Source organism: Talaromyces atroroseus (genome assembly GCF_001907595.1).
Source record: "Talaromyces atroroseus strain IBT 11181 chromosome Unknown scaffold_15, whole genome shotgun sequence".
Taxonomy (NCBI): Eukaryota; Fungi; Ascomycota; class Eurotiomycetes; order Eurotiales; family Trichocomaceae; genus Talaromyces; species Talaromyces atroroseus.
Window position 1 is genome coordinate 604,569 of NW_017971447.1, and position 22,500 is coordinate 627,068.

General features: G+C 45.6%; 8 protein-coding genes across 8 annotated transcripts; 4 read left to right on the forward strand and 4 right to left on the reverse strand.

Annotated features, from left to right (window-relative positions):
- Positions 1 to 450: 450 nt before the first annotated feature.
- On the reverse strand, positions 451 to 830 carry UA08_08786 (hypothetical protein; the record flags this gene model as incomplete). The annotated part of the gene is made up of 2 exons (XM_020263689.1): positions 451 to 586; positions 700 to 830. 2 exons carry the CDS (start codon positions 828 to 830, stop codon positions 451 to 453), a joined length of 267 nt encoding a protein of 88 aa, XP_020116210.1.
- A 1,897-nt stretch (positions 831 to 2,727) lies between these two features.
- UA08_08787 (hypothetical protein) lies at positions 2,728 to 4,399 on the reverse strand (the record flags this gene model as incomplete). The annotated part of the gene is made up of 4 exons (XM_020263690.1): positions 2,728 to 3,585; positions 3,644 to 3,799; positions 3,861 to 4,321; positions 4,393 to 4,399. The coding sequence occupies 4 exons, from the start codon at positions 4,397 to 4,399 to the stop codon at positions 2,728 to 2,730; spliced, it is 1,482 nt and encodes a 493-aa protein (XP_020116215.1).
- Positions 4,400 to 5,091: 692 nt separating this feature from the next.
- UA08_08788 (hypothetical protein) lies at positions 5,092 to 6,319 on the forward strand (the record flags this gene model as incomplete). Its single annotated transcript, XM_020263691.1, has 6 exons — positions 5,092 to 5,110; positions 5,175 to 5,320; positions 5,372 to 5,604; positions 5,676 to 5,752; positions 5,805 to 6,004; positions 6,068 to 6,319. 6 exons carry the CDS (start codon positions 5,092 to 5,094, stop codon positions 6,317 to 6,319), a joined length of 927 nt encoding a protein of 308 aa, XP_020116216.1.
- Positions 6,320 to 6,663: 344 nt separating this feature from the next.
- UA08_08789 (hypothetical protein) lies at positions 6,664 to 8,759 on the reverse strand (the record flags this gene model as incomplete). Its single annotated transcript, XM_020263692.1, has 6 exons — positions 6,664 to 7,031; positions 7,102 to 7,206; positions 7,261 to 7,620; positions 7,685 to 7,820; positions 7,888 to 8,194; positions 8,266 to 8,759. The coding sequence occupies 6 exons, from the start codon at positions 8,757 to 8,759 to the stop codon at positions 6,664 to 6,666; spliced, it is 1,770 nt and encodes a 589-aa protein (XP_020116120.1).
- Positions 8,760 to 9,661: 902 nt separating this feature from the next.
- UA08_08790 (hypothetical protein) lies at positions 9,662 to 11,162 on the forward strand (the record flags this gene model as incomplete). The annotated part of the gene is made up of 5 exons (XM_020263693.1): positions 9,662 to 9,838; positions 9,905 to 10,395; positions 10,456 to 10,852; positions 10,928 to 11,033; positions 11,095 to 11,162. 5 exons carry the CDS (start codon positions 9,662 to 9,664, stop codon positions 11,160 to 11,162), a joined length of 1,239 nt encoding a protein of 412 aa, XP_020116119.1.
- A 654-nt stretch (positions 11,163 to 11,816) lies between these two features.
- UA08_08791 (hypothetical protein) lies at positions 11,817 to 12,782 on the forward strand (the record flags this gene model as incomplete). The annotated part of the gene is made up of 1 exon (XM_020263694.1): positions 11,817 to 12,782. One exon carries the CDS (start codon positions 11,817 to 11,819, stop codon positions 12,780 to 12,782), a length of 966 nt encoding a protein of 321 aa, XP_020116122.1.
- Positions 12,783 to 13,814: 1,032 nt separating this feature from the next.
- Positions 13,815 to 17,406, forward strand: UA08_08792 (hypothetical protein; the record flags this gene model as incomplete). Its single annotated transcript, XM_020263695.1, has 8 exons — positions 13,815 to 13,878; positions 14,037 to 14,086; positions 14,138 to 14,336; positions 14,453 to 14,845; positions 15,668 to 15,780; positions 15,986 to 16,683; positions 16,773 to 16,857; positions 16,933 to 17,406. 8 exons carry the CDS (start codon positions 13,815 to 13,817, stop codon positions 17,404 to 17,406), a joined length of 2,076 nt encoding a protein of 691 aa, XP_020116121.1.
- A 936-nt stretch (positions 17,407 to 18,342) lies between these two features.
- Positions 18,343 to 19,760, reverse strand: UA08_08793 (hypothetical protein; the record flags this gene model as incomplete). Its single annotated transcript, XM_020263696.1, has 4 exons — positions 18,343 to 18,570; positions 18,715 to 18,908; positions 18,945 to 19,449; positions 19,758 to 19,760. The coding sequence occupies 4 exons, from the start codon at positions 19,758 to 19,760 to the stop codon at positions 18,343 to 18,345; spliced, it is 930 nt and encodes a 309-aa protein (XP_020116116.1).
- Positions 19,761 to 22,500: the final 2,740 nt, after the last annotated feature.

Genomic DNA, 22,500 nt, shown 5'->3' on the forward strand with positions numbered 1-22,500 from the left:
TGTACTCTCTGTCATACAGGGTAAATACCTGTTTATGCTAAGAGTATTCTAGATATACACGAAAGGATTACAAGGTAATGCGTTTGTCATGTGGGACGAACGGGCTTCACAAATCTTCAACAGGCTGTCTTTTGTTTCCTTGGTCTTAGTCTTCTTAGGTGCTAGAGAGGGCATAGTTTAGTTCTAGTAACTACTCATAGAAAGTAGGCTTTAATGACAATTCTTTCTCACTATGCGAATAATTCTCCAATCAAAGATTTCCGAAGGCTTAGGGCTGGGTAGCAAGGCATTCCACGAATGCGCGACGATGACCCACTGTGGACATTTTCCAGCGTCGGAAAAAACACTCATCTCTCAAGCCTCCTCACATCAACCGGCCAATTTCATCTCTCGTCATTTCTCCGGAGCATAATGGCTTCATCAAACTCCCTCGAGTGTCACATCTGCCAACTACCCTTGGTGCGAAGCATCCCACCACACCATAATCAATGCCCCTTCTGTAGCCGCAAATTTCGCCGAGTTGACGGCGCCAAACGGCATACCAAAACCTGTCGCTCGAGGGGCAACCGTGTTCTGCCACCCGATGCTAAGAGAGGAAGAAAAGTACGTGCTTGCGACGTATGTTCTCGTGTAAAAGTTTCATGCGACTCGAAAACGCCCTGTACACGTTGTGCCTCCCGAGGCTTAACATGCACGTACGGCCGGCTTTGCACGGATCCCACACACTTGGACAAGTCGAATCTGGGGGCATCCACGGACCAGGATAACTTAACATTGCCCTTTCTACTTGCCTGCACAGATCCTTCTGTCGGTCCAATAGACGAAGTCATTTTTACCGGAGAACCGGAACATAACCCAGGCCAATCAGCAGCATGGGAATCCGCAGAGGGTCATGCTATGATCTTTGACACAATCGATCCACGCCTTTTATTCTTGAGCTTCATCGGGCCTTCCTTCAGCACGGATCTGAATTACATGGGTATGGAAGATGAACCTCTTCCCAGTGCACCAGATCAACTAGAGCTGGCGAATTCGCACAAGAACCTCCTTGCACGGGTTAGTCTCCTGGAAATCGATCTTCAACAACTCGCTGCAGCGGAACATGTCCAGGACTATTTCAGCACGAGTGCTTCCACCGCCTTTTTCACGGTTTCCTACTTCCTCGAGTGTATCAAAGTCTTCTTTCAGAGGGAGCAGTTGCTAGCTACAATTATCCACAAGCCGACCTTTCACCCGGATCAAGTTGATCCAACTCTCTTATTGGCAACTGCTATTTCTGGTTCTAGTTATCTTCATTATCGACAAGGAAGTACGGGCTTGACTTTCTTTGGCTTGATACTGCGGGGGATAGCCGAGAAGTATATTTTTCAACGCGTGGAAGAGCTGCTTAGTTCAACAGTCCAGTCAACCAACCATCAGCGGATATTGGAAGTATGCCAAGCAGCCTATATCATAGAAACCCTCCAGTCTTGTATCAAAGATGCTAAAATACGCCAACGCGTTATTACCAAGTGTCACCCGATGCTTGTGGAGTTGCTAAGAAGCCTTGATATTATGGGAACCAGACATGGATTGTTAGAATCAGAGCAGGATTGGCAGAAGTTTGTGTACAAAGAATCCTGCATTAGGCTCGTTCACTGGGTATTTATTAATGATGCCTGGTTCACACTCTTCTCCAACCATCCTCCTGCCATGACATTATTCGACATGAGCGGCGATCTTCCATGTGAAGATAAGGTTTGGGAAATGAACTGTCCTCCAAGTTTTGAGAGCCTCAGATTGCAACAAGCCTCCAGCCGTAGCTTGCCATGTCTAAAATTACTCATTTCGACACTGCTCGAGGACGAGTGGACAGATAGCGTACTAGCTCTCTACAAGCGGCTAGATATCAGACATTTTCTCGTGATTATTTTCGGTGAGTGTTCCGGATTTCGTCGTAGCATCAAGGGATAATTGCACACGGTAGAACTGACAACATAGCCTTCCAACACGTGATATTCCATTACCACACTTCAATACTCGTCAGTACCAGCTCAGTTATCTTGATTCGTGGCTTAGATCGGTGGAACCAGGCTATGGAACGACGCTACGATCTGCATGCATAATGAAGAGAGAAAGACACTTGGGCTGGTGAAATATTCAACTGAGCTTGCTAATTTATTCAGGAGAATCATTGAAGTCAGTGGGCTCAAGGATGGTATACAGCCGATCTATCTGCAGCGCAGTGTAATGTATGACACGATGGCCCTTTACCAGTTTATTCGGCAATGTGTGAAATGAGTGTCAGCATCTACCTACAATTTTAAGAACAGCGAAAATGGGCAAAGGCGCTTAGGAGGCTTCCTCGTATCAATTTACCTACACTATAGAGACATGGTTGACACCAATGGCTTTACAAAAGAACTCAGTAAATGAGGCCCTGTTGAACTACCATAATTAGATATATTTCCAATGCTGTATTAAGGTGCTCGATAGATCTACGCATCTTTTTAAATTTCGCCTCTACCTAGGTAATACAGGGCAGATACTTACATAACGGGATGTTTTACAAGAACATAAAAATAGAGTCCATAGGGTAATTTCACTAACTGAAGCTTCTGGTCACACATACATCTTCCCAAACATCTATTCTTCGAGACCAACATATATTGGTACGGAAGCCTGCAATGCTGTGTCCATATAACTCTCATTATAAGGATCTGATAAGAGGTACAATAATATTGCCAACTAAATTTCCCTGTATGGAATGACTTCCTGCACCTGCACCCTGACTGCTTGTGTAGGACTCGCTATCCGTTCATAATGCAAATATATCTTCTTATCCTCCAAAGCAAGCACGGGGTGTACGTTGAAAATGCGCCGCCAGCTAGGCACATCCTCACAAGATGCAACGTCAACACCGTCTTCCTCAATAGCAACAATCCGCTCTGCCACCAGCAAGGCCATCTCACTGTCCCACATGCCCTCCCTTCTTCGAAAAGTGCGTAGGGTGTCTATTGCCTTTCGGCGAATTGTCGGATCACGACAGCGCCGTGCGATATCGTAAAGAGGTCCGACGCTGACAAAGTCGAGTGAAAACGATGGTTTTCGCCTTATCAACGAAGAAGCGTCCTCCCAGTCACCCATGGTTGTGAGAATCGACTCTGCAAGCACCACGGCGTCGTTGAACTCGCTGCAGTGGTTGTCCCATACCATTTCTTGTTCGTCAGAAGGTAAGCAGTGTGTGCTCACCTCTAGTGAGATATGACTGAGAAGCTGACGCATACGTAAAATGCGCACCGCATGTCTCTCTTGATCTGTCAGTGAATTGGCGCGTCGGATGAGAAATGCGTCGAACGCATTAGTCCACTGTCGTAGAATATCTATATATGGCTCAGAGGATCCGATTCGAATGTCAAAATCCGCTGGACCGCCCATTATAGGACCCGTTTGTTCATCATTCGTAGATAGGCTGTAGAGTTGACCATAAAACTCTAAATAGTCCTGCGCTTCCGATACGGAGGAGAAAATGGAGGGAATAGTAGGTTCGACTATTTGTGCAGCTTGCGGTGGATATTTGCTGCCGCCTTCAACATGGCCAATTAACTAGGGCAGTCAGTCAGCTGTCACGCCCGGTAAAAGTAGCCTGAGAAAGAATGCTCACCCCGATCGCTTGGACTTGAATGCGGTAGAATTGGCGTTGCAAAAAGTGCAAAAGCGAGTTCGATGTTCCGGGGCTCTGCCCCTCGGTGGACCCGTGCAGAAGACTTAGAGACTTCTGGGCTAAAGATATCGCTGAGGTGAAGTTGGCTCGTAACATCTACACCTTGTCAGTTTACAGATTTCATCAGCCTAACTCATAAGGGAGAGCCGAAACACACCTCTATACACACAAACACTAGACAGGAAACATAGACCTCGACAGTAGCCGGGCCATTTTCACTCTTAAAGCTATCGAAGTGCTTTCTGATCGCTAAATTGTACTGCTCTAGAGCGAACACGCAATTCTCGGCACCGGATTCGAAGTCCTCGTAGAACGAAGCGAGCGCGATGATGGCATGGCGAATGCCCGTATCTACGTACGCGCGTTGGATGACCAGCTGCCCCCAGAAAGCGTGATCGTCGGAGCCGGTGAGGCGTGGACTTGTCCGCACACAGTAGAACTCAAAGGCGCGGCGTTCTCGCTGTGTGCCGCCCAGGGACGCTGAAATCTGCCGCAGAAGCTCTCCCTGGCTGGCTTGGAGCAACTGGCTGTTGTCATGACTGTACCCCAGGCACTGTCGACCGGTCGAACAGCAGTTGTGGCAGGCAGGCTTGGCCTCGTCGCACTTGACGCGGCGGACTATGATATGTCACGATTTTAGCAAAGACGAACAGCATTAGCAGCGAGGCATTGCCTACTCCTGCACGCACTGGACATTAGCAAAACAGTCAATGGTGGGATGTGCAAAGTTTATCAGACGGAGGAGCGTTTCGGGTTTCGGGGGTCGGGGCTCGGAAAACAGAGCACGAACTTGCACGTTTTGCAGCCAGAGCGCGTCTTGGGGCTGTATGCCCGCTGGCGCTCTCCCGGCTTCACTCGAGGCATTGCGTTGGCTTACACTGTTGGGCTGTGTCTGCTAAATCGACGCGGATAGGGAGAGAGCATCGGAACTCGGGAGAGCAGTGGATGTGGAGCGCTGTCCATACGAGAGAAGATAAGCACTAGCCGAACTTTGGCAGCAGAGAACCAATGATACTTTCGAATTTCTACCAGAAGATGACGTGGATCCTTGATGTCCTTACGAGAAGCTTAGACCGAAGAAGTCAAATCCTGTCCAGCTAACAAACCCGGTTGGTTGGGTCTGGCTAATTATGGGCCTCACTACTTCGTACGAACTCATAATACCATGGTTGGTCAGCCTCATTGCCCAAAAATAAATAAGAAGAAAGGAAAAGAAAGAAAAACGGGTGCCTGTCGGCTCGTTCTGCATCTTGATGAATTAGATATAAAGACCCCATGCGATCTAATCAGCAGTCCTGATGCTCTTGATTTCTCTTTTAAGTATCCACCAGACTCTGATTTACGCGCCTACTTGATCACGATAAGCAGGCATCTCAACGCTTACAAACATGGCAGAAACTTGCACGGGTGAGAGACAATGCTTGGCTAGTTAGTTCCTTCGTAGCAATGCTAACAATAGATATTTATATAGCGATCAGCGTCCCAGGGACGTACTGGAGCTTCTGCCCTAATGTGGGTGCCGCCGGCGCATTTCTTGCCTTCTTCCTTTTAGCCTTCTTGGTTCATGTGGCTCAAGGGATCTATCATCGAAAATGGTACACTTGGGTGATTGCGATGGTGAGTCGTGCTGCACGGAATCACTCGCCTCGAGACTAACGAGCCTTGTAGTCAGCCCTCTGGCAGACAATCACATACATCCTCCGAATCGTCAGCATTAAGACTCCTGCGAGCTTGGGCGACTATGCTGGGTGGTTCGTCTTGATCCTCGTCGCACCACTCTGGACCAACGCTTTTGTATACATGGTGTTTGGACGCATGGTCTGGAACTACGTCCCCGATGCGAGTATCCGTGGGATACGCGCTTGGAAATTTGGCATGTACTTTGTCGTGCTTGACATCATGTAAGACGCCACTCACCCAAACAGAACGTCACGGCAGCGTAAGTTGAATGTGTTAAGCTAACGAACCTTAGCGCCTTCATAATCCAAGTCTCTGGCGCTGCCTCTGCCGAGAGTAGCAACACTGAAACTGTCGCGCAAACATTGCAAGGTACGCAAGCACAGTGATAGATGCATCGAACCCTCGAGTTAATGCTTTATAGGTATTCACATCTACATGGGCGGTGTCGCACTCCAGCAAGTTTTCATCTTCGTCTTCTGCTACTTCGCATATGAGCTTTGGCATTCGCTGCACAAACAGCAGAAGAGCGGCATAAAGGTTTCGACTGCGTCTCCGAATCTAAGTATTCAGTCTGGATTAGTCCTCTTGTATGCCTTGGGAATGGTGCTGGTTCTGATTACAGTGTGTAACCCTCTCTTCTTTGGCGGTTAATTATTGTTACTAACAAGACCGTCTTTACTATAGCTACGAATCCTTTTCCGTCTCGCAGAATATGCCCACGGTCTCACTTCGACTATCCCAAATCATGAAGCGTACCAATACTGTCTCGATTCACTGCCCATGTTACTCGCGTTCGTCATTCTGAGTGTCGTGCATCCTGGTTCGATCATGAAGGGTCCGGAGTGCGAGATCCCGTCCAGGAAAAAGAGAAAGGCAAGTGGAATAATGTGCAAGAAGGATGTTGTTGATGATGATAGGTTGCATGAAATTTGTTAGCATATAAAAGAGCCATGGCATGATATTTTACGAAATTTTATTTGTTTAGATTACATACGGAATTGATCTCGTGTACATAATTAACTATCAAGCGCCTCGCGTCGTCCGAGGGATTCACGATCCAAGACAAAAAAAGTATACTACCTACTATAGGGCCCATTGACTGCTTTAGCAATCACACGAAATCGTGTTTAAAGTCGTGGGTACAAAGTGTTAGCCTTGTATTTGAGCAGTTGAGACATTTGTAATCGACTTTTCTTCGCGATCTGGATACTGATTCTGACCGTCGCTTGACAGCAAGCTTTTGCCATATTCCAGTGCTACTTTCACCAGCCAGTTTCAATTCACTTTTCATTCTGCACAGAGTGTCTTTCGTGGCAGAATATTGGACCAACTTCATGTTCCTGGGCCATGTCAGGCCCAACTCTTCCACCCTGCAATGATGGCTGTGCCAGTCTCGCATCCTTTTCAGCCACCCCGTGGTCCTGGATTAGAACCGCACAGATACAACAAAGGATAAGAAGAGGCGTGAATATAAGAAATACCACATGCAGGCCATCCATATATGCTGTAATCACATGCCCAGTCTGAGACGGGGTCAGGTTATATGAGGAGAGAGAATAGGTGGAAGATGAAAGTTGTGCGATGATGTTGGATGGAATAATACCCTGAAGACGGGATTCCAGGACATTATTAAGAATTGTTCCCGATACTATGTTGTGTTCCATCAGCATCACGAACAGGATCCTCGAAGCCTACGGAAAGGGTCGGAATAAACGAACCTGTCAACCCTACAGAGCCACCCGTTATACGCACGAAATTACGCAGTGAATTAGCCACAGCTCGGTCCGCCTTTCGAGAGTGCGCAAGGAGGGCAACCAGGCTAGCTATATATTATTCGGTTAGTCCCAAGGCAGACTCAAAGATAGGCCAGTACTCACGTTGGAATGTACATCCGATTCCGATGCCCTCAAAAAGCCCAATCAGGCATATCGCCCACACTGGTGTGGTGCTGTTGTACATTATCTGCAGTGCGACACCGACTAACCAAACAATATTTGCTACGAGAATGATCACTTTATAATGGCCAGTTCGCGAGATGGCCTGGCCAGAAATCAAGGAGCCGAATCCTTGAGACATGACCATTGGCAGGATGACCGCACCGGATTTTATCGGCGTATACCCGCGCACATTCTGCAAGTATAGCGGTACGTAGAATATGTTGGAGTAGTACACAATGCCCTGCATTGTGGCCATGACGAATATGAGGTTCGCGGAGTAATCACTCTGGAACAGGCGTACTGTATCATAGCACTACATGTTAAAGCTTGTAAAACACAAAAGGAGACCAAGGGAAAGGCTTACTCGGCATTATCGGCAGTCTGGATAGCTTCCATTCAACCAGAACAAACGTAATAGCCAGTATGCCACCTATGGTTAACATGAGGATTACGGGGACACTGTTCCATGCCCATAACGAACCACTTTGAGAAATAGGGACCTAGAAGCAAGAGGATCACAGATAAATACAACATCCCTGCAGGAACACAAATGCCTATCAGACTCACCAATGTAAGCACCACAGCAGCAATACTGACGCATAGCCCAAGCCAGTCAACCATGCGGAACTTGGCCCAGGCATTGCCCTTCACATTAGACGGTGGGACAACTAAGCCAATAACAATTGCGGATATGACTATGAGTGGTACTATAGACCAGAAGCACCAGCGCCAGGTGACTTTCTCAGCAAAGACACCGCCAATTATTGGACCAAGCCCGTTTCCAAGGGCATTCATGGCCCCAATAAACCCATTATACCGTCCTCTTTGCTCCAAAGTCGTGATATCACTTGCAATGATCATTACAAGTGCTGTTCTTGAAGATATTAGCACGTTGCATGTCATCAAACTTTGGTGAAGGTAGCAACTCGAAATTTGAGAGCTTACAATGCGCCTCCACCCAATCCTGCCAAAGTGCGAAAGGCAAACAGCATGCTTGAATTCTGTGCGAAGCCTGCGCACAAATCGGACACCGCCAGAACACTTATGCAAGTGAGGAGCAGAGATTTGCGGCCAAAAATATCACTCAGCCGCCCGTTAATGAGTTGAATGCTGGAGCTTGCAATCAGAAAGCTCGTAGCTACCCAGGACATTGACGCGCCCAAGTTCAGGTCAGAGCTGATAGCAGGCAAGGCAGTTGAGACCATAGTTTGGTCTAGAAATGCAATCATTTCTGCCATGGCAATGCTCGGGAAAACCACCATTAGCTTTCTATGCGGCAGGACGTGGTCCTGTTGATCCTCAAATGTTTCCAGTGTTGGGGAGTCTTTTTTACTTTCAGCAGCATTAGTTGGCTCATTGTGTCTTTCTCTTGTCGACAGGGTTAATGCAGACGAGGAGGAAAGCCTCTCGGTCGTCGAAGGTAGTCCCATGATCTTCATTTCTGCTAAAGAGAAAAGAACGGGGGAAAGAAAAATCAACAAATCCGGACAGAGAAGTCGAATCAAATTTGGATTTCACATGAATCGGAATAAGATAGAAGAGATAAATTGAAACTATCGACTTGAAAAGCAAGAACAGCTCCACAGCTCAGAGATACTCGGCAACAAATGATCCAAGTAGCCAAGTAGCACCCAAAGCCTTGATGAATGCCTATGTATCCAAGTTGCAGTGCAAATCAGGTGTACCATCTTCTTTTGACTAAGAGCTAATTTTATGCAACAAGGTACGAGAATTAGCAATTATACGGCCGTAATTCTAATAGCATCGAGGAAAGACGCCGTACCACACACGGAACTATTATATGCTTTGGTTACCTAACATAATCATTACCTTTAATGCAAGCGGCGTAGCAGTTTTTCGTCGTAATGCATACCTTTGTAGAACCAAGAAATTGGTCAAAGTGACTGAAGAACATCGCAATGTCTCGTCATCTAATTCGCGCAACCAATTGATGTTCCTGAAATAGCACGTCAGTCTTCAATAGTCGACCTGCAGCTGCGAGTGTTCGGCAAGCTCAAGGAGTGTAGGGATGCGGCATACCAAACACTCAAATCCCTGTAAATTACGAAAGCTCACGCAATGGCATGACACCCGCACGTATAGACTAGTGTGGTTGGGTTCTGAGTTGCTATAGAGATTGATCACCAGTACACTTCTGCACGCAAAACCGTGTCTTTATGTATCGAAATAGATTACAAATTGGTTAACCGTCCTTTTTTCCCCTCAAGAGAACTATCAAAAGCTGGTAGCAAAGAAGAAATAACGCAAAGCTTCGAAGTCTCCATTATTTAAAAAGCAACCAGAAAACAGTAAAGAACGAACAGTTTAGCAAGATATAGCTATGGCTTCACGTTCTGCTACTTCCGCGTTCTCGAATCTCAGCTTTATCCCTCTTGACCCTCACTATACCCTCAAGAAGATTTTCGCAGCCGATGACCATGAAAAGAAAGTCATCCTAGGATCTGGAATTTACCGAGACGACAATTCTCAGCCGTGGGTGTTGCCTAGTATCAAGAAAGTGAGTGAGCATGATCCTGCGACACGTTCCTGAAAATAGGTGCAATTGACAAGAAAAACCCAACAGGCTGAAGGGTATGTCGACAATGGGCAGAACCCAGGTCGATATGAGTATCTACCCATTACAGGGTACGCACCATTCCACCATGCTGCTCGCGATCTTCTGTTTGGTCCCTTGAATGTCAGCACAGAGCACTTTGTGTCATTGCAGACACTTGCTGGTACTGGAGCGAACAGTCTTGGAGCTCGCTTTCTCAAAGAATCATTGAATCCATCCGCAGTGTGGCTATCTGATCCGACATGGGTGAATCACCATAATATTTGGAGCTTGGTCGGTGTTGAGATCAAGACCTATCCTTATTGGAACGCCGTGAATAGAGGACTAGACTTTGATAATCTGATACACACGTTGAAGACGCGTGCTACCAAGGGAGACGTCATTGTTTTACATGCATGTGCTCATAATCCGACTGGAGTTGATCCCAGCAAGGAACAGTGGAAGACGATTGCAGACGTGTGTGAGCAGAAAGGGCTCTTCCCATTTTTTGACTGTGCTTAGTGAGTATATCCTTTGATACGGGAATAGAATATAATATAATTACTAATATCCTCTGTTAGCCTAGGATTTGCAAGTGGCGACCTGGACGAGGATGCATGGGCCGTGAGACATTTTTTGTCTCGGGGAACACTAGAACTTGCAGTGGCTCAGTCCTTCTCGAAAAATATGGGTCTTTATGGCGAGAGAGTCGGCGCATTCCATCTTTCAACTTTCTCTGCCGAAGCAGCAACGAAGGCACAAGGCCACCTTGCCCGTTTACAGCGCGGTCAAATTTCTACTCCGCCTTCAAGAGGCGCCAGGATCGCTACAACCATTCTTGCGACTCCCAGTTTATACCAGGAATGGCTTCTAGATCTGCAAGAGATGACCTCTCGCATCCAAGGCATGCGCAGGTTACTTCGTGACAATTTGGTTTCCCTTGGGACACCTGGAAATTGGGACCATATTTGTTCACAAGTAGGACACTCACTTCACAACGTTTTTGCGAGAGAATTTTACAAAGCTGAGAGTGATTCTAACGAGAATTGTTAGATAGGAATGTTTTCTTACACTGGCTTGTCTCCTGAGCAGGTGGATATCATTCGGACTGATCACCATGTTTATGTACTGAGAACCGGGCGTATATCAATTGCTGGCTGTGAGCGTCGTCCCCCCTTCAGAAAAGCCGCCGGTATTGTTTCTAACTACAATGTCGATAGTAACCACGGCAAATGTCGCGCATGTAGCGAAGGCAATGGACGCCGCTGTCTGGAAGTCACCTAATTAGACCATACTGTATTGTTGTCGTTTTAGTTACACTTGTGTTCAAAGTAGGAGGTAGTCAATGAGAGTCGAGACTGGCCAGACACAATACTAAACAAGACTTTCAATATCCACAAATATGATGCAATGTGCATAATTATCTACCTTCATTTGGTTTGATTTTTCGTTCTTTTACTTTCACCAGACGTACACGGTATACTGTTCCCTCAATCAGCTTGCATGCATAATATCATTTGCTATCCTTGTAACTTCACGCGGAGTCAAGCTAGACCTTCAAGTCTTAGTAAGGAACATGAAATGTAACTTTAACATTCGCAACGGATTTTATAGCAGCTAAAATTTATCAAGATACATCATACATGACTGGAATTTCATCATCGGCTTGGCTGAGCTGATTTGAAAACCATGGAGGGTGAGAGCGTTTTGTTGAATTGAAAGTCGTTACCGCTTCTTTCTAGGGTTGATCCGGGAGTTGAGTATTCCCAATTTTGTAAAGCTGAATATCTTTTTGACGTATAAATACAGGCTTGGAACCGTGTTGCCTTTCTAGGATCTCACTTCTAAATCTACTGTCTCTAGTATCAAGAATCATCCAGTTTAACTATCTATCAACTTTCTCCTTTCTACTTTCGAGTGTACAACAGCGCCTATCTGCAGAATGGAGATTGCTACAAAGTTCAAGATCTACATCCTGGATCCGTATCACCCTGATGCCATTGACCTGGCGTTAAAAACACGAAATGCCGAGATAATCTTGCCTGGGGATCCACGAACAGCGAACTGGCATGCTGACGCCGACGGACTCATGATCAGGTCCGACTCGACCCTCACAGAGGAGGATTTCGCCAAGGCCCTTCGGCTCAAGGTGGTTGTCAAGCAGGGTGTCGGCGTTGACAACATCGATTTGGCCGGGGCCAAGAAGCATGGTATTGCAGTGCATAATACGCCTGCATTCAACAGTGAGAGTGTTGCTGAACTCTCCCTAACACTGACACTAGCGCTGAGCCGACGTGTCACTGAAATTGACCGCGCAGTCCGTGGTGGTACCACGGTTATCCGCTCCCAAGTGCTGGGGACCAGCATGTTTCGGAAAACTGTCGGCATAGTAGGCATGGGGAATATTGGTCGTATCATTGGGCAGAAATGGACCGGTGCCTTTGAATGTTCTCTTGTTGCTTACGACCCTTATGCCCCTTCAGATGCTTGGGGGGAGATTGCGCATAGCCGTACCACCCAGCTGCATGATTTGCTTGGTGTGGCTGACGTGGTCACACTGCATGTGCCGTTAGTTGACTCTACACGAAAACTTATTGGCGCTCCTGAAATTAAGGCTATGAAGAAGACCGCATTCCTAATAAATTGTTCGCGAGGGGGTGTTGTTGACGAGAACGCATTGCTTGATGCTCTAGTCAACAAACAGATTGGTGGCGCCGCTCTGGATACGACTGAAATTGAGCCACCGACTCTAATTACGTACAAAAAGTTCCTTGAACATGAAAACGTGATTATTACTCCGCATATTGGTGGCAGTACTCAGGAGAATCAAAGTCGCAACGGCTGCTTTGTTGTGGAATCCCTGTTCAAGGCCTTGGAGGGCAAGTGGGCTGATGGAAAGTTAGTATAACTATAGGATGCATGTGCCATCAATTTCAATTACAAGGCAATGCATAAACAGACAATGGTTCATATGCTAGCACGAATTCTTCGAGCTTCTTGTAAATTCCTAAATGTCTCCTAGTGTGGAAACCGAGCAAAATCAGAGATGGCGTCCATTGGGGCTAGAAGCACATGTTCCTAAGCGCATTAGCTAACAGAATGAGTTTACAGATATCTTGTTTACTTCATACTCCAACGTACATAAGGCAAGATCTTGCCAGATTTCTCTACCTAGTTGTGATCATTGGCTTCAACAGCTGAGGTATATCGCGGAGACACTGAACAATCCATGATATTCTGCAAATTGGTACAGAATCGATGGAGGACCGTGTCAATTATACCTTGACATATGATATTCATTACGTAAATACGAGGTCCTGAATTCTAGCTTGCAGTGCCTTTTGGAGTGTGTAAAGTGCAATCATTGCTTGCATCCGCTCTGACAGGGGTATTGCACACTTGCAGGGGTGTCGTGACAATGCAGATCTTACTCTGGACTTGGCTTCATTGGCTTTAGCAATAGTGTCTCAGCTTGAAGCACAGATTTTTGAGCACAGATTTCATCATAGCTATAGCGTATACCGTCAGAGATGCTCGATATTACTTCATTTGTAATGTGCACGATTGCTTGATATACCAAGTTGCCAAAATGAAAACCCCCCTCCCCGCCCAATTTCGCACAGTAATACGCCATTAAGAAAGTAGATTTCTAATAACTAATAATAGCAAAGTAATGTGTCCGTTTACTAGAGAGCCCAGATAGAGCTGTGGTAGCATGCAACTCACTCTTTTTCTCCCGCTCGTCGCAATCCGTTTGACCTAACACCGAATCACATCATTATGTTAAAAGTATTCGATATATGGTTATTCTTGGTAGTAATCTGCATATTTTCTTTATGCTTTTATTTTCGTATTAAATAGTATAACAGAAGTTACCTCTCCTCCTGGTCATCTATTCACTGTTATAAGGCACTCGCATTAGATGGACAAGGCATCAGTCATGGCCACTCAGACTTTGCCTATGGCTCTTCCAAATCAGGGAGTTGTAGCCACCAACGTCATTGGTGAGTATGTTGTACATATCAATTAATTCCGTACTGACCGCATTTTACACAGCGGGTGGGATTGCTGGCATGTGTGAAGCCCTTGCGTGTCATCCATTGGGTATACTACTTACCTTTGCGAATTGCAAGTTCTTGTATTGATTGCCGACTTTGAGTAGATACAATCAAAGTGAACATGCAGTTGTCAAAGCAACCTGTGCAGCAAAGGGTGAGTACGTGTCACTACGAATCTATATGTTGCTAGGCTCACCAGTCATAGACTGTAGTTTCCAATCTCCTCATCACTGCTAGCACAATAATTAGCGACGAGGGTGTCACAGGCCTATACCGAGGCCTTGGGGTTGTCATGGGGGGCATTGTTCCCAAAATGGCGATTCGATTCACCTCATACGAATGTTATAAACAAATGCTCACCAACAAAGATAGTCTGCAAATATCACGTCAAGGAACTTTTATTGGTGTGTTTACGACCCCTTTGGTTCTTGTTGGGCTATGGTTCATTTGATAATCCAAGAAATCAACATTCAAGGCGCGTTTGAACTTTGTTACTGACGCATAAGCAAAAATAATATAGCTGGTTTGGCTGCAGGCGTCACCGAAGCCGTTTCTGTTGTTAATCCTGTTGAAGTCGTCAAGATTCGGCTACAGGCGCAGAATGCCCAGTTACGAGTCTCACCCCAGATACCAACTAGCTTAAAGCAGCAAAATAGTACTCTCCATACCGTGGTCACAATCATGCGTGTTGAGGGCATCAGCTCCTTGTACCGTGGTGTAGTTTTGACAGCACTGCGACAGGGTACAAACCAAGCCGCCAACTTCACAGTGTACAACGAGCTCAAGATGCTATTGACACAAGATCGAGACTCAAGGATGCTGCACAAACATAGAAATTCAACTAATACTTCTACAACAAGCGAGATCCCTCCCTACCAAACCACCATAATTGGTCTAATTGCCGGCGCCGTAGGTCCGTTTTTCAACGCTCCGATTGACACCATCAAAACGAGACTTCAGCAATCAACCGTCGTTTCTAGAGGGAGTTCTCTAGGTCAAGTTTTTAGAATCACCTCAGAGACTGTTCAGCAGGAGGGTTTTGGCGCGCTTTATAAAGGCATCACCCCGCGAGTCATGCGTGTTGCACCGGGGCAAGCCGTGACTTTTACCGTATATGAGTTTGTCAAATCCAAAATTTCTTGTCAATGAAAGTATACTCTGCAGGAAGACAAGATGTAACTTGTGCTCACTTTGTGATCATAGTACAGCTTTTACTTCTCTCGAGCAGTCTTTATTTCAAAGTTCGTCTGTATTTGCCTTATCGATAGTCCACTTTTCGTACAGTTCAACTGGAACGATAATCTCGCCTAGTTCAAGATTTAATATGAGCATGTGTCTTACCGGAGATCGCATGTTAGTGACGGTCAACCGACTTGTAGACACGGTAGTATTGCTAGCGCGAACGCGTATAGAACAGAGATTCTGCGACCTGTTGCTAAATTAGGTGATGTGGAAATACGAGAAAGAGTACGTTAATGCAGACTCGTACGGAGCGCAATAAGAAGGTAGTCGGGGCGATTTCTTTGGGGAGTTAACTGTACGTGTATGATTCTGTAGCTGTTCTTGCGTCTTTTTATATTCCAATTTTTTATGCTTGGCATGCCCAATCCTGCTAGGTTCAATTATGTGGATCTATGTCCGGTTTGTCAAGTTATGATGCCGGTACATACAGCCTAATAAAAGGTATGGAAACGTATATTGAGGCTTTTTGGCAATTTAGTCTATCATAATGTAGAGCGACGATACAAGCGGCTGGGAAACACCGACTCGTTCTCCGACCCCGACCCCGACCCCGACTCCGACTCCGACACTTTGGATATTCGCACTCAACTCGGGGTTCAAATCGGAGTAAGCTGACAGTCAAAAGGTATTGTAGACTGCAGTTCTTGGGATTGTGGACAATCATATGAAATGTCGAATCTGATTCTATATAAACCAAGATTCCACTTTGGATTCTGTCTTAACGTCGGAAATATTGAAACTAAGAGAAAAGCACCTTAGTCGCGATCCTTCAAACTGAACATTTTCCAGCTTTTGGACACAGAAAAAAAAGAAGGCAGAAGACAAGTTCATGATGACAAGTTCAGAAATTCCTTCAACGAGGACAGCGCTTGTCAAGACCGTCGCCGGTCAGGCTGTCATAACCAAGCAACCCATGCCGGCCCTAAAGCCTGGATATATGCTCGTCCAAACAAAAGCTGTCGCTCTGAACCCTGCCGACGCGAGTGATATTGATTATGCTGGAGACGCAACTTTGCCATTACCTGCCGGAATTTCTCCTAGTCAAAGCCGGTACGAAGGGTGCATCCCGGGCATCGACTACGCGGGCATCGTTGTGCAAGTCATGCCACGCCTAGAGACCAACGCTTCGGAGAATCACCATACTGCTTATTTGAAGTCATTCAACCCGGGCGACCGAGTGTGTGGCCTTGCCTATGGATGCAATGCACTGAGTCCGGATCAGGGCGCTTTTGCTGATTACATTGTTGTCAGCACCGATCTGCAGATGCACATGCCGGAGCATATGAGTTTCGAGGAAGCGGCGAGCTTAGGAGTCGGTGTGTTAGCGGCTGGAATGGGATTGTTCCGAGTTAGCAAACTCGGGATTCCGTCTAATATATGGAATACTATTTCGGATGACACTGTTCGGTCCAAGGCCGACGAGGACAACAGTGTCGATAATCCAGAATGGATTTTGGTGTATGGTGGTTCGACGGCAACAGGGAGTATTGCCATACAATTTGCCAAACTGTACGTCATTCGTTCTTTTTGGATTTACCCCTCGATTTTGCAGATTTTTGGCTGAGTCTATTGACGTTTATAAACTAATATCTTGTTAGAGCTGGATATAAAGTTGTAACGACATGCTCTCCACACAACTTTGAACTCGTCAAACGTGTCGGTGCTGATGCTGTGTTTGATTACGTGTGTTTTTCTCTTCTGTCACAGTTCCGCGAATCTGCATCACTTCAATGGCTAATACAAGAAATGTGTTTACAGAAAAACGCAGAAATATCATCACTTATCAGGACGGTTACTTCGGATACCCTTCACTTCGTTTTTGACGCCGTAGCTACCGATGAGACAGCTGCAATTTGTGTCAATTCGTTAGCCTCAACCAACAAAGGCTTCAAATTCGAAAGTCCAGCTTTATATATTTCACTTCTCGACCCGAAGCTACCAGAAGTTGCACCTGTAGCTGTGGAAAAACGGTTCTTTCTAGGCTACTCGTGCTGGGGTTCTGATTATTACTTTGCAGGAATGGTGCTACCTGCCGTCCTCGAGGATTACTGGTTCGCTGTTGAAATCACCAGTCTAGCTGAGATTTTACTCGCGAAAGGTAAACTAAGAAACCACCCCATAAGTGTGAATGAGAACGTCTCAAAGCAGGGGGGACTGCAAGGGGTTTTGCTAGGGTTGGATCTTTTGAGGAATGGTGTTGTGAGCGGGCGTAAATTAGTGTATAGCATGTAAATATTTGCTCAACGAGAACGGAAACTTCCAAGATTGTTGCTGTGTGTCTGAAAAGTCTAACACAGGTAACAGGTACCTTAGGTACTAGGTAGTGCAAGTAGATAACTGCGTGGTTGATATTAGATACATATATGCCTACATTTTTCACATATGAAGATTAATGCACTTTAGATTTGCTTTTCATATACATGGACGAGTTCAGTCTCTTCGGATGTCAAAAATATGATGCTAGTTAACATCTCTACTAAAAAATAGCGAGGTTAAATTCGTGGAGGTGCTATAGCACTCTCATGAATGGTGAATTTTGAGATCCATGAACAGGGATTTTACCATACCTGATCTACTATTGGTGTTCAGGCTTCTTCACTATGTAGAATCTAAACATTGAACAGTGAACTGTGTATACTTTAGCTCATAGTTTTTGAACCTCATTGAGTACGGATCTTTTGTGGAGTCGTGAGGTCTTGTTGAACGGGTTGGCCAGGAGATATAGCTAACAAGCTAAAATTGTGTTATGTGTGAGTTAAAGCAAGCAGTTCTTTGACGACCCGAAATTATGTTTTGATATAACTATAGTATGCTGTTAAACTTACGTCAATCCAACAAAATGTAATAGCATGCAAGTCGGTATCTCTATGGCTCCTGGGACCACGATCATTTTTCTGATAAAAACTAGTCTGATAGTAATGCTAACGTGCTATATTATGATATGAAGAGTTCAAGCTGGATCTGCTCGATTATGATAAAGAAAAGTCCCATAACATTTCCGAGTATTGTTTAGTTGATGAAACGGATACATTGGCAAGGGCGTGATAGAATGGAGGCGACTTGAAATTTTGCCAAGTTGGCCCTATTGCATTGCATTGTCTGGGAACATCTACTTGTAATGTCATTGACTCTCTCATGTATCGATAGTCTATTGGTAGCTAGTCGCAATTAGCTGTCCGGAATCTTATAATCGGCTGCATCTACCCCGGTTTTCCATCGATATTTGGCTCCAGGATGATCTGTGGGCAGTCGGTTTTCTCCTGCGATGCCGTAAAAGTTCTCGCGATATGTTCCTCCTTTGACGGTGTAATCGTCCCAGAAAAGGCCTCGACGGCGCAGCTCCGGGAGAAGCAGCTCTGCAATTTCCGTATATGTTCCCGGCTTGATGGCATAAGACTTGAATGTCAAGTGGTTAGTGGTTGAGTTTTTGTTATTATTTCACCAAAACCAGCAATGCAAGGAGAGAGAGGGAAGAAAAAACACAAACACACGCCCCCCTTCTCCCCCTCCTCCGGAATAGGAAAATAATCTCTAACTTACAAAGCTGAAACCATCCAAATCTGCAACCTCCACCCATCGTTCTGACTCATCAGCAACTTGCTTTGCGGTGCCAACTATGGTAGCACAGAGACCGCCAACAACGATTTGCTCTGCCAATGTTATCTTCGTCCACTTCTCCACCCCGGGACAGGACTTCGACCAGCCCTCAACAATGGACCTGATTCCGTTGCTTTCTACGTATCATAGTTCCTCATCGTCCCCATACTTACTGAGATCAATTCCAGTCCGGCCACCAAACAATGCTAAGGCACCTTCCCGTGATCCAAGGCCAATGAACTCACGATGTTTCTCATGGGCTTCTTGCTCTGTTCGGCCAATTACAGGGCAGACGAGAGCGAGAAACTTCAAGTTCCGAGGATCACGGTGAAATTCCCTTTGTGCCATTGACCGAATGTCAGCAATGTTCGGGGTGAGCATTTCAGGTGAGTGACCGGAAACAAAGACGGCCTCGGCATGTTTCACGGCAAATGCTTTTCCTGCCTTGGAGGTGCCAGCTTGCAATAGAACAGGGGTTCTTTGAGGAGTGGGATTGCATATATGAGGACCTGGAACGCTGTAGTATCTCCCAACGTGGTTGATTTCTCGCACTCGTGCTGGGTCGGAAAAGATACCCCTCTCGCGGTCATAGACAACTGCATCGTCACGCCAAGAAGACTCCGACAGCTTGTACATGACTTCCATATACTCCTCGGCAATGACATAACGCTCACCGTGCTTGGATGAATTAGTTTTAGCTCATGCCGTACACGTTGGTGGAATAAGGGATACGTGTCGAAGGCTGCGCGGTATACCTTATGCCGTGTTCAGAGGAAGGTTACGGTCAAAGAAGGCGTAAAGTATCCTCCCATAACAGTTCACCCTATACCGTCTTCGGGAAGCTGTTGTGGAAGAATCTTCCGAAAGAGATCCCTTTTCCTTTGCTGTTTTGTTCTTACGAAATCCCCATTATTTTAGTCGTGTATCATCCATCTTCGGCCTGACCTATGTTAACTCTATCCCAACTGGTTGGAGAGTATACTTACCATTTTTCAAATGGATAAATCAGCCTCATTATATTGATAAGATCCTGTTTCATGCGTTCCTCGTCGATGTCTATCCAATAGATGGTTTCTTTAATGCTCTCCCACTCTTGATCAAACGGTGGATCCCTGTTACCGTGAGTCGGTGTAGATTGAAAACACCAATCCGCTTGATATGCCATCACGGGCGAATTCCTATCAGCAAAATCACACAGAACAGCTGCAGATGAAGGCTTCGTCTAAGAGCTCGTCAGTTGAAAATCGCCTAGATTTTGATGATGGGACTAGCTGCATGTCACCATGAGATATCCAAGTATTACCTGAAATCTTTTTATTTTGACGGATCTAACTTTGATGCGCATCACGGGCACAGTCTGCATACCGTAGTACAAACGATCAGACTCAGCCCACATACGTACAAATGGAATTTCTTTGTTCTGCTGGTCAGATATGCAGTAAATTACTGTCACCGAAATAATCGGCCTAGCAGGAAGTGTGTTAAGGTTGGGCTGATTGGTTAGGGAATAACAAGTTTATGGTAAAGCCATCAGGTTGTCTTGTGATACACGCAGATCTCTTGAAAGATCGTAGATGTTGTCGCAAGATCGTTTCAATTGGTCAAAGATATGTTGAAATTCTTAAAATTCCACGCAGGACATTATGCAGGGATCTTTAATGCAGGTGTCCGTTTTTGGCAGAGGCTGCAGTGAACCTCATCCAATCTTACTGACCTGTCCGAAGTTAGGTAGGGCACTGATAAGGAAATTCTATTGTGTTCTGGAGTAAATAAATCTTCTTAACCCACTGGCATTCAACATGACTATTTGCAGATAGCACCAAGGACTTGTCTATAAATACTTCCAAGGTTCCAACGTTCATGGCATCGTTCAAGGATTCCTCTACCACAACCACAACCACAACCAAAAGCATATCATACTCTTCGGTTGACTGTTACAGCACTATAGCAACTTGAAAAGCCGAGTTGAAAAACTGATCATTATGCCTGTGAGGAAGAAAAGCCGTGAAATATACGACGAAGGCTGACATTTGAAGGACGCTCCGAACACTACTGCTCTCTGTCACACAGGGTCGAGCGGGGGCAAGCTTTGCATTACATACACTTCAGGTAATGGCGGAAAGAAATAAGCAGTCAGTGTGTCTACTCTATCCTCATATCTAGAAGTGCTGATTTACTTACCATGATTATGTTTCCTAGTCGAGATCCGGATGAAACAATATAAGAGCTATCAAGCGATGTCTATGCATGGCTTTTGTCTTGGCTTCAACTTGGATTATGATGTTAAAAGCTCCTATACTGTGCCATAGGATATGTGTGAATCATGAAGTTGAGAGCATTATTGCATACCTATATTTTTTACTCTAGGTTAAGGCATATCAAAGACTGCAGGTTTATCCAGTATCTTATATAATAGCTTTTCAATTCGGCTGCTGTTTGCCCAATCTTCATTAGATCAATCATTTACATTCTAACTGACTATACAGAGTTAAGTAATTCGGATTCTGGAGTGCTCTACTTAGATGTCCTGACTAACGAACGGCGAATAGAAGCCTTATTCCTATACATACCAAAGGTAGACTAGTATAATTACAAGAATTTAATCAAATTAATGCGAGCTATTGTGAAGACACTTATAATTCATCTTGCTCGAAACTTCTGCAAAGCGTTCCATCAAGAAGTCTATGGGCCACGTGGGACTTAGGGCTTCGTCCAACCAAGTGTATGCAGACCAGAGAGGACGACCAAATTTCACCATATGTTGTATTGAGACTGAATGTATCATATTTTCTTCTTTCGTTCTAAAGTCTCTGCTGCCTCACAAAGTAATTCAGCACAAGATATCAGCTTCCACAATTAACACTTTTTTGAAGACGTTCAATGTTTACGCGGAGGCCTTCGGTCAGAAGATATTAGAAGATATCCTTGTTTATGTATTGGTATTTAACGAACTATCAAAAACTACGAAATAGACTACTGCACCATAAACCGAGGTCCCGTTACAAGCTTGTCTTTGGTACACAATAGGGACTTCAATCATCGAGCGTTATGGGCCAGGTCGACGGCCATTTCCTCCACTTCCGCTTCGGGTTACTCAGACGCTTGATTTCCGTAGTTGCGGACGTTGTGTAATTTATCGCAATGATGCTTGACTTCGATTGGTCTGTCTGAGAAGTCTACCGCGCCCTTGAAGAAGGCGCGGACATGCGTAGTCGCTCTCATTGCGCCGATACAACCGAAACGATTTTCGTCGTTACTCTTTGAGTGAATGGCAATTGACGGCTTTTGCTGAAGGATACTTCTACGGAAGCGAGATCGGCCCCCGTCCCAAAATTGAAGGGGCTGTTCCTCGGCGGCGAATAAATCCTCATTGAAGATTGTACTGTGGTAATCGCCAGTCCTTGATATTGCTCACTAGGATGCGTATCTGGAGACAATACTGAAGACGAGGAAGGAAGGAGAGAAGGAAAAACGCGCTTCCCCCGTACGCTGGATATTTGTATGGCTCTGTGACAGGCCCCTTCCCTAACTAGGCCCTGCCTGAAGCTATTCCCAAAACCAGTACCGCTCAGGGCTCCATGTTCTATCATGAGATGCGGCGGGATTTGCCGTTGTGGCTCCTAGTTGGGCCTCGCCAAGTCCAAGCGTACATTCAACCGTCACAGTACTGAGTCCTTTCTCATCTTGACCTGTACGAGAAAGGCGCCCACCCTCGCCACGTCAAAAGGC